This window comes from Notothenia coriiceps, unplaced genomic scaffold (assembly GCF_000735185.1).
Source record: "Notothenia coriiceps isolate Sejong01 unplaced genomic scaffold, NC01 NC01_scaffold00037939, whole genome shotgun sequence".
NCBI classification, from domain to species: domain Eukaryota; kingdom Metazoa; phylum Chordata; class Actinopteri; order Perciformes; family Nototheniidae; genus Notothenia; species Notothenia coriiceps.
Genome location: NW_011370640.1, coordinates 81,944 through 91,532, shown reverse-complemented (window position 1 = coordinate 91,532; position 9,589 = coordinate 81,944). Strand labels below are relative to the sequence as shown.

The 9,589-nt window shown below is 40.0% G+C and overlaps 2 protein-coding genes across 5 annotated transcripts in view; both read right to left on the bottom strand.

Annotated features, from left to right (window-relative positions):
- Window positions 1–278: 278 nt before the first annotated feature.
- acp5a (acid phosphatase 5a, tartrate resistant) lies at window positions 279–2,476 on the bottom strand. 2 transcript variants are annotated; one of them, XM_010797430.1, is made up of 6 exons: window positions 2,396–2,476; window positions 2,159–2,249; window positions 1,847–2,046; window positions 1,618–1,742; window positions 769–1,114; window positions 279–690 (listed from the first exon to the last, which is right to left on the bottom strand). In XM_010797430.1, the coding sequence occupies exons 1-6, from the start codon at window positions 2,396–2,398 to the stop codon at window positions 451–453; spliced, it is 1,005 nt and encodes a 334-aa protein (XP_010795732.1). In that variant the 5' UTR covers window positions 2,399–2,476; the 3' UTR covers window positions 279–450. The 2 variants fall into 2 exon arrangements, with proteins under 2 accessions (XP_010795732.1, XP_010795731.1); XM_010797429.1 differs by having other exon boundaries at window positions 2,370–2,425.
- Window positions 2,477–3,880: 1,404 nt separating this feature from the next.
- LOC104967897 (interleukin enhancer-binding factor 3-like) overlaps window positions 3,881–9,589 on the bottom strand; it is a 17,354-nt gene continuing 11,645 nt past the window's right edge. Inside the window, exons 13-21 of one of the 3 annotated variants that reach the window (XM_010797433.1) lie at window positions 8,760–8,950; window positions 8,099–8,218; window positions 7,880–8,011; window positions 7,550–7,711; window positions 7,080–7,206; window positions 6,910–6,948; window positions 6,115–6,453; window positions 5,102–5,223; window positions 3,881–4,152 (exon numbers count right to left, since the gene is read on the bottom strand). In XM_010797433.1, coding sequence (XP_010795735.1) covers window positions 5,129–5,223; window positions 6,115–6,453; window positions 6,910–6,948; window positions 7,080–7,206; window positions 7,550–7,711; window positions 7,880–8,011; window positions 8,099–8,218; window positions 8,760–8,950 — 1,205 coding nt within the window. In that variant the 3' untranslated portion in view covers window positions 3,881–4,152; window positions 5,102–5,128. Of the gene's footprint in view, window positions 5,224–6,114; window positions 6,454–6,909; window positions 6,949–7,079; window positions 7,207–7,549; window positions 7,712–7,879; window positions 8,012–8,098; window positions 8,219–8,759; window positions 8,951–9,589 lie in introns of all 3 variants that reach the window. The other 2 variants (XM_010797434.1, XM_010797432.1) reach the window with 2 other exon arrangements.

The window sequence follows — 9,589 nt, the reverse complement described above, 5'->3', positions numbered from 1 at the left end:
GCAGTTACCAGAGGTATAAAATTGAGGTGTAATTTCTTCCTGACACATGTACCAGACCTGACAAGAAAGGGATTGAGCAGTCTTACTGTAAAAGATATTCATTCATAAAAAAAGCCTCAGAACTCTTTCAAGTCAAAACTAAAACTGCTTACTCATTCAGACCAACAGATCTGGTCTTGGTTGAATTTGCAGATGACACTAAGCACTTCTATGAACGAGTCTTCTGAACCCTTTGTCTTCATAAGAAAAGATTTCCGTCTTGCAAATCCACACGCTGACAAATTCTTTACCAAAATTTTTTTATTATTATTTTACATGTACAACTAGTTGATTCTCTTTTAAAATACACATTATGAATTGCATCGAAATATTAATGCCAACGATTAAAACGCAGGGTTATGAACCATTTCTGTGATCTGAAGCTACACTACTCATACTGTATGAGCTACTCTACTCAAAGTTCCTTTGGCTGAGGACCGTGCGGTAGAGAGACGTGCCTATAGCCTGGAAGAAGGTCAGGATCATCTTGTTCTTGGTGACTTCTGCATGGACGAATCCTCCCAGAGTTGAAGCTTGGCCCGTGAAGAACTTCACCGAACCTTTGGGAACATGGTTCCAGTGGCGGATATCAGGATCCAGGAAGTTTCCAGCCCCACTAACCACATAGCCCACACCAGACTCTTCAATATACTGTACGGGGTACAAAAAACAAGGTGAATGTCAAAAAAGTCATGCAGATTAATACCAACAGAGTTTACATGAACCTACCTGCAGATTGTGGTCATGCCCGCAGAAGTAAGCAGTGGCGTTGTATTTTTTGAGGAGGGGATGGAGCCTCTGCAGCAGACACTCTGTGGGCCCGTGTTCAGACACGGACCACACGGGGTAGTGGCCAGCCAGCAACAGGAAGTCTGCCGTTGAGCGAGCCAGTCGCCCCTGTAACCACGTCAGCTGTCGGTTGGCATCCACCGCACGCAGAGGGCCGCGAGGCTTCTCGTCCATGAAGTCGTCAGAGTTGCCGCACAGCATTATGGTGTCGAGCATGATGATGGTTAGGGTCTTCCCAGTGTTGGGAATCCGGAAGTTCAGCTCGTAATAGTAAGAGGGGAACCTCCTGAGAAGGTTACGGATAGCAGGATTGTGACAATAACAATAGGTTGATGAAATTATCATTTGTATGTCAATTAATAACGCTCTATTTTTATACGTTTTGAAACTTGTCATCTTGTTCGCAAACACACACACAGCAAAGAATCCAAAAATAGAAAAAAAGTTTTGATGAATTTATGTAAATTGGGACTTTCAATATGAAACTCAATGTGTGCAGTACAAGTCATATCTTACACTTACTTCATAATCACATTAATTTGAGAAAGTTACCCTTAAAAAAAAAAACACCAAATAAAAAAACAGTAGCACTCGCAGCCGCAAGGCCTCCATTACTTTCATCTTTCAAGTAAAGTTCACCATTAAAAGGAAAAACATCACAAAAAAAACCATTGTCAAGTAATTGATATTAAAAAGGGTCATTTTGGAAGTTAAGTATTCCTTTGATTTTTTCTTTTATTAGACTAAAGGCAAGTTATTTATTATATAAATGTTTAGGTTCATCCTTACCATCGATCCGATTTCTTACTGTACTCAATCTGAGCTTTGACGTTCCCTGCATGGTCATGATTGCCAGCAAGCACATACCAGGGGACTTTGAGAGACTTGGCCGTGTACACAGTCTCAAACGTGTCCTGATAGAAGATTAAGATGAGAAACAAGGTCTTTGTTTTTAATCCACTTTACACAATATTGCTTCACATTTCATTGCCCCACATTTCCAGTTTACTCAACTGACCTGAAACCGAGGAGAGTCCACGTTGTCCACACCTCTGTAGTAGAAGTTATCGCCAAGGGACAGAACAAAGTCAGCTCCCATCTGCTCTGCTACTTTACTCATCTCCCGAGCAGTAGCCTTCTGCACAGCTGTGATGTAGGGCGGATAGGGCACACCACCCCAGTCTCCCACAGCCAGGAACTTAATTGAGGTTCGGTTTTCTGTGAGGGAACAAAAAATAAACTCTTAAAAAGCCGACAGTGTGAGGAGCAACACATCCTTCTGATATAACTAACAAGAAATCATGAAAAAGCTGTGTAAAGTTATACTTACTACCAGTTGCCTCCAAGTTCTCGTAGGCAGTAGGATAGCAGCAGGCCACATGAATGGCAGCAATTAAGATGTAAACCAGTGAAAGTGCCATCTTTGAAAAAAAAAAACACAATCAGATCAACAGTAAGCAGCCAAACCAAATGCAGCTCAAATAAGAGATTTAGACCAAAGCAGCAAAAATGAAATCAACACATGCACAAGAGGAACAGACCACAGACCGCAGCACCATCATCATACCATCTAGCCAACACTTCCTCTCTCCTTCCTACAGTACATCTCTCAACAAAAGTAGCTTGCTTTGTGCCTTCAGGTGACCTGTGATTGGCTACAGCCTGACATGGCCAAGCTGTAGCTAATGGAAGCTAATCACAGCAGCCATGTCTGTGATGCAATGAGGGTCAAAGGTCACAACTTCATGCTTGTTAAAGCATGTAATTGCACCTCTGCTTCTATTAATTAAGAAACGCTACTCCTTATGAAACACAGATTTACACACATTAACTCCATTAGTGTCAGCAGTGACATTAGAAAAGCTAACTAAAGTATCTAATGCCTCATTCCTCTCATATAAAAAAACAAACTGGCAAGGAAAACAACTTGCATTCTGGAGAAATAATGCCAGAGACGAAGATAAAAAACACTCACAGCTGATAAGTGGAGAGCTCAGGACGAGTTGAGGAACACTCGCAGAGCTCTTCCTGCCCGTCCTTTTATCAGCATTCCCGGAGAGGAGTCGTCCCGTCCCGGGACACGGAGCAGGGCCTGATCATTACTCACCCTGACTCATCTGAGATACATGTGATCCACAACGGTTATTATAGCCGGTGTCCAGACTCCACCTCAGTGTTAATCACAGTTTTTTCCTTCAATTTCTTCAGTCTGCTTCCACTTTTTAAGATCATTTATAAAAAAGATAAATAAATATCTCACTGAGTTTATTTCCCTAGCTTAATGCGTAAACTTAAAGCACAGCAAATGCTGACAGCAAGGTGAAACTGTAGTCTTAAATAATGCAGTTTTGTATCATTTAATTTCTGAAACAAAATATTTTCACAAATAGTACAATAAACAACTATATAGTGCGTTCTTCTCACTTTGAAACCATGATATTGCGTTAAACAGCTAAAAGGCCATCAGGAGTTCATTATAAACTGTTTTTGCCTGACAAAATCAAACTGTCAATAGAAGGCATAATAGAAGAAATATTTCTACATTAACAGTTGATGAGCAACTAGCGTTGATCATTTCAGATTCTATTCACATACGTGGGCCTGAAAAAATAAGCACCCTACTAACTTTAATTAAAAAAAAGAAACCTTGCCAGGTGGTAAATTCTCAGGAATGCAATACAGTCGTGTCATTTATTATTTGGCTCTGTAGGAGGCTTTCAGAAGTAAATGTCCACTCTGATGTCCGAGTTTGAAAGATGTGCTTGTTTATAAGGCAGGAAAGTGTAATACAAGAAGCCATGCGAGTAGCATTATGTGAAATGTATTAGTGTTTTCTCAAACTCAAACTGAGACTAATAGTTCAGATATGTAAGCCTCCTATACTTTGATATTTAATTTTAAACCTATTTCAATGTCATTGTAAGAGCAGAATTCAATTTGTGGTGTGCCCCTTAATAAAATAATTATAAATCTGAATTCAGGATTGCAAGGTTAGGGCTATATTGTAACCTTGTACTTGTCTATTAAATAATTAAACAGATTGGAAGTAAAACATTTTTCAAAATAAGAGTCATTTATTTAAGAAAGAAGAAACTGAAGGACATGTTCAGGTCAAAAGTACAAGCAGAAATCAAAACCATATACTGATACAGAACAAGGTAACTAGATGGAAAAAACATAACCGTACAGAGAAGACAATGATAGAGCAGGTATGTTTCTTTTACATTCATGTCAACACGGACATTAGGGAGGTTGGAGTGGAACCTTCTGATCAGAAGAGGAGCCTGCATCCGTCACCTACAACCGGTCTAACAGAGGCCTGTACTAAGAAGAGGATTTGGGGTCAGTGAGGTCACTTCAGGGTTAAATCTGTATTTTCAGTCCTATGACGCTGGTTCACTATTTACCCGGGTAAATCGCCATGTTAACTTATGCTCCGGAGCAGGTAATGTTCAAGATAAGAGATTCGAGTGTAAGCACCGCCTGCTGACCAATCAGAGCTCTGTGTGGGGAGTTTAAAGCAATAGAGTTATATTCCAGGCTGAAGGAAACTGCAGTATATGCAGGCAAGATGGGCGGCAATACAACGCCGACTGTGTGAACATGTAAATTAAAAGAATATCCCGCTCCTCTTCAGAAAGATCTGCCTATTATGAAACCTTCGGTAAACACCCTTAGATGAACGCTTAATAAACCACAGCTGTCTTTAATATATAAAAATAAGCCTGTTTACTGCAGTAACATATTTTTTTTAATTATTTGTGGGGACGTATAATATCTTCTTTTCTATTCCACAAAAAAATATTTTAAACACATTCAGTTGACGAAACACTCAAAGGTCATTCAAGTGTCGGATCCACTTGTGTCTTAAATGGGGCAGTGATATTATAAAGCTGTTTATTTACGCATTCAAACAGTCAGTCGTTTTTTGCCGTCTCTCCTTTATCCTGGATTATGTGTTTAACTCACGGAGGAATACAGTTTAAATTCTTCATACTTGTCTAATATTACAGATGACTCTTCATTCATTGACGTATGACGCTGTGCTGCCTGTACGCTTGTGCAGGTTTGTTATTGGTCAATGTTGTTAACCACGCCCCTTTTACTTGAACGCACTCTCAGCCGAACAGAGAAACCATGGGTTGATTTACCGAGTTGTTAACCAGCGTCGTAGGACCACTTAGCGAGATCACCATTGTTATGGTTAGTAAAGTAAGATAACTCAAATGCCCAAGAGCTATTGATGTGAGAACGCAACAAAAACACGACATACTGAGGTGAGAAGGTTGTACACTGATGATTAGTAATGCATGTTGTTCTGGTTCTGTCCTCCGGAGCCCTGGTACGAACTGCAACTCTGATTCTGATTCTCCGAGGACGACTGGTACCCCCAATCTGTGGACAAACCAGAAGGTGTTATATGATGGGTCTGATACATTATTATGCTTTTGGGGGTTTTCTCCTGTAGTGTGTTTTGTGCATGTAAATGGTCTACAAAGGATAACATCTGTGTGGTTCTTCATGAGGGAGTTTCTCTCCCAGACACTCCCCCCCTTCCTGAAACACCACCATTGGACTCCTTTGTTTACTTCTGTAACATAGTGACGTCACTATGTAACACTCACACTTATTTTGGCTAGTGCCCCAACACATTGTACGTGATAAGCTAAGGGGCGGGACATCTCTAAGTAGTTGACCAAACAGAGCAGACTGGGCTCTGGTTTCAGACAGAGGGTGAAAAGACAGACAGTATGAGAAAAATAAAGAGCTTTTTGAACATTAAAGCAGACATGTCACATTGTCACAGTAGACTAGAGGCACAGAAAACAAAGAGACTTGAAAACATGCTTAATAGGGCCCTTTTAAAGAAGGATGTGGATTAAGTCCAGTTGCAGTTTATATCCAACACGTCATAACTTTATTTTTATTAGACCTTTGAGTGAAATTGTCATAATTGGCCAATGAATTGATAAGTTATATCCAGAAGTACGTTGTTGTGACCCCTTTAACGTCAATATTGTAATTAGACTAAGTCTAAGTAGTGATCTCTGCCAAATTTGAACTGATTTCCAGACGTTTTTTGAGATATGGCAATGAATGGAATCAGTTACCTTGGATAGTACAGTGACGTTTCGTCCAAGTTAAGTTTATGCTAAAGAAGGGTTTCTCCGGAAAAATCACGTGTACACCAAAAACATAAACATTTGATTTATTCATAAAAACCTTTAGCAGGAAGAACATTTGTATTTGATTATATCAGTTAAATTCAACTCCATCCTCCCTCACCGTGAGAGTTATACATCTGTCCGCCCGTCACTGAGCTGGGGTAAGCCGTGCTGTACATGGAGTAGTTTCCCCCCGGGTTCTGCGTCTGACTCTGGGTCAGCATTTTCTTCTTCTCGTCTCCGTAGCCGTAGCTGTAGGGGCTCTCCTGGTCGGCGGGTGGAGGCATGGACTGGTAGCTTTCTCCCTGTGTGGTGCCGGTGTCGGAGCTGGAGACGGGCGGGGAGACATATGTGCTGGTGCTACTGCCTTCTGGATAAAAGGTGCCATAGCCAACACTGCTGCTTGATGCGGGAGGGCCTGTGGCTGTGGTGCTGGCTGCATAGCTCCCATACAGTTTCTCTAAAGGACAGACAAGACACTTTTACAAACAGGCATTTCAGTGACTCCTTATTATCCTATAAAAGTTGAATGGACCTTTGTTTAATGCATAGTTGTTCATTTGTGTGTAGTTATATATTCAGGTCACTCTTGGAAAATATATTTTAATCTCAATGAGTCTTTTTACCTGGTTAAATAAAGGATATACAGTATAAAGATATTATTTTCTTTAAAAATGTTTTATGTAAAGCAATTTGTTGTTATTGTTTTTTAAATGTGCTATACAAATAACGATTATTATTAACATTATTATTTTCTTAAATCAGTTTCAAACAATGTCTATTTTTTAATTCAGTGACGATATAAATAAACAAAAACAAGCATGGAAAACACGTCTATCAAGGGAAACAAATGTCGCCTTTCACTAGTTATGTTAGGGGGACTGCAAAGACTTTTCGGTTAGTAATAAATACTTACGATAGCTTCTGCCAGCCCCGCCCTCATAACTGTAGTTAGCTTTTGAAATAAAGGAAAGAAATTAACATTTAGTTGGTTTCTTTACAGACGTATAAAGTGTATTTAAAAGGATCTTGGAAAGATTTTCTTTGCAAGACCAAGCTGAAATCAAGTGAGTGCAAATTCTTTACTCTTGTTATAGCTCGGTCCTGAGGAAAACTGCTTTCCTCGGCCCCTGCCTCGACCTCTGTTGGGACCCCAGCCCCGAGACCCTGAGTCTGAAGGAATGCCGCGGATAGTGCCGAACCCCGGGATGTGCTGTTGAACAGGAAATGGACAAATAATTGATGTTAATATCTAATGCAACGTGTAACAATTTTGATATTCAACCAAGGAACTAAACGTTTTATTAAACATTTATACAGAAACAAAACCTAAAAAGCCACAATGATGATTAATGGTACTACATAATGAGAAGCGGTAGTCTTTACAGAAGCTCACACACAACATGAATGAGTCAAAACTTCATTTCATTGGCCATAATTTTTTCCACCCAAAGTCACACACTTTTAAGGATCGTGGGAACTTATGGTTTGGGACTACAAGTTCAGCAAAACTAACAAGATAAACAATATATCATATCATGAACTAGATGAGTTACCATGTCAGTGTAGGTGACTTTCTTCTTGGGAGCATTTCTGTCCGTGTTTGACACGCCACACTCCTCCGGGAACAGCTTCTCTAGAGCAGCGAGGGCAGCGTACGACTTTGCCTCCTTCTTATTAGAGCCTCTCCCTTTGAACTTCTCTCCATCAACCGCCACCTGATGGACAGGAAAAAGATAAAGCATCAAAGCTTTTTAAACTGACATACATTACAGTGTGTAATCTTATTTGATTCTACCACTTAAGAGTCCGCAGACACTAAACCCTCCAAAAGAACCCAACAGTAAACCTTTGTGTTTTTCTTGTATGTGATAATGCTGACTCACCTCCATGACAAAGCACTTTTCATGGGAGCCCCCTGTCTCTGCAGACAGCTCGTATTTCAGGCTGCGGCGCTTCTCATTCAGCTCCATCACAGGGTTCTTCCCATGTTTGGTTAAGATAGGACCCTGACCACTCTGAAGCAATTAACAAACATTGGCCGGTAAACACACATGACTATCTTTTTAAAGATAATTCTCAGAGGGAGGAACTGAGGAACATACTTCGTCCGATGCATTAGAGGCCGTGCTAGCAGCTTTCACTACTTCCTTGGTTCCTTCCACTTCAACAATGGGCTCCGCTTTAGATTCTGCGCCAGTCGGAAGGCCGAGATCCTGCAGGGCCTGTCAATTAAAAAAGTCTAATTATTAACAACTCTTGCTTTATTCAAATGCCATGTGTGTACAGGTAAATAAAAATGGTCAACCATCAGGAAAATGCTTCAGATGTTCTGCCATTAAAAGACGTCATTGTCGAGATAAAGCGACAAATGCCTTTTTAACCCCTTTTAAATCTCAATATATGCCAAAAGAAAATTACAAAATAAATACATTTCTTTGAATTTTCCCATTAAATCCAATCATCTTTCCTTACTGTTAAACTAATATTTATTTTAGCTAGTCCCAACCAATTTCAACCAATAGGCCACTCATCCATTAATCAACCTGCTAACAAAAAGGGTTGCACAGTAGCTCTGTATCACACTACACCCTAACCCCGCCCCCTCGATAGAGGTACAATCAAATTCATAGGTTTATTTCAAATTAGTAACTACTAGTACTATTATAAGTGGACACAGATCAAATGTGTATTTCACTGTGGAGAAGATTTTTTTTTTGTGAAGACCAACTCGATAATCTTAAATAAGAAATATAAGAGTCTTGCCTTGGTGGCTACGTTAAGCTTGGCCGCTCGCTTGGATGGTCCCGTTGACTCGTAGGTCTTCCCGTTCACGTCCACAGCCATAGTGAAGACCGGCTCGTGGACCGGACCGGTCTGAGACGTGAGTCGGTACTCCAGGCCCGGTCTGTACTGGTTCAGACGCATCACAGCATTCATGCTAAAATCATCCGTAACTATGGAGAAAAGGAAAATAAACTCATTAGACACGAGCAGTTTCCTTGAGAGATATCCAGAACTATGAATTCATGCAGCTCTGCAATCATTTTTCCCAGCTTTTATATACGTCATGTTGTCATTTTATTAGGGGGGGCCCTAAAAGACGACTATCTAATCTTAGGAGCCTGACTGGCGATAAAGTGATTGTGGAAACAAAGCATAATTTCACTTGGGCAATATTGGGGCACGATTTGTCTGATTCTACAATTCATTTATTGGTTCCTTTCTTTTTTTGGTATAAATATCACTCTTTTAAGAATTCTGTTAATACTCATTTTAATTTACTATTAATCTCCTTATTTTGCATGAAGACATCATGTAGATCAGGGGTGTCAAACTCAATTTCATCGCGGGCCACATTAGAATTATGGTTGCACTCAAAGGGCCGGTGGTAACTTCAAGACTATATAAATATACATAGATAAATATATAATATATATAAAATAATGTATTATTTTACAATATTTCCTCTGCATTGGATTATTATCTAGGGTAATAACTTCATAATTAACTACGTCTGAAAGCAGAAGTCTAGGGCAAATAATTGCAAGTCTCTTCAGTGCGCAACTCAGAAAAATGAGATGCATTGTGGGACA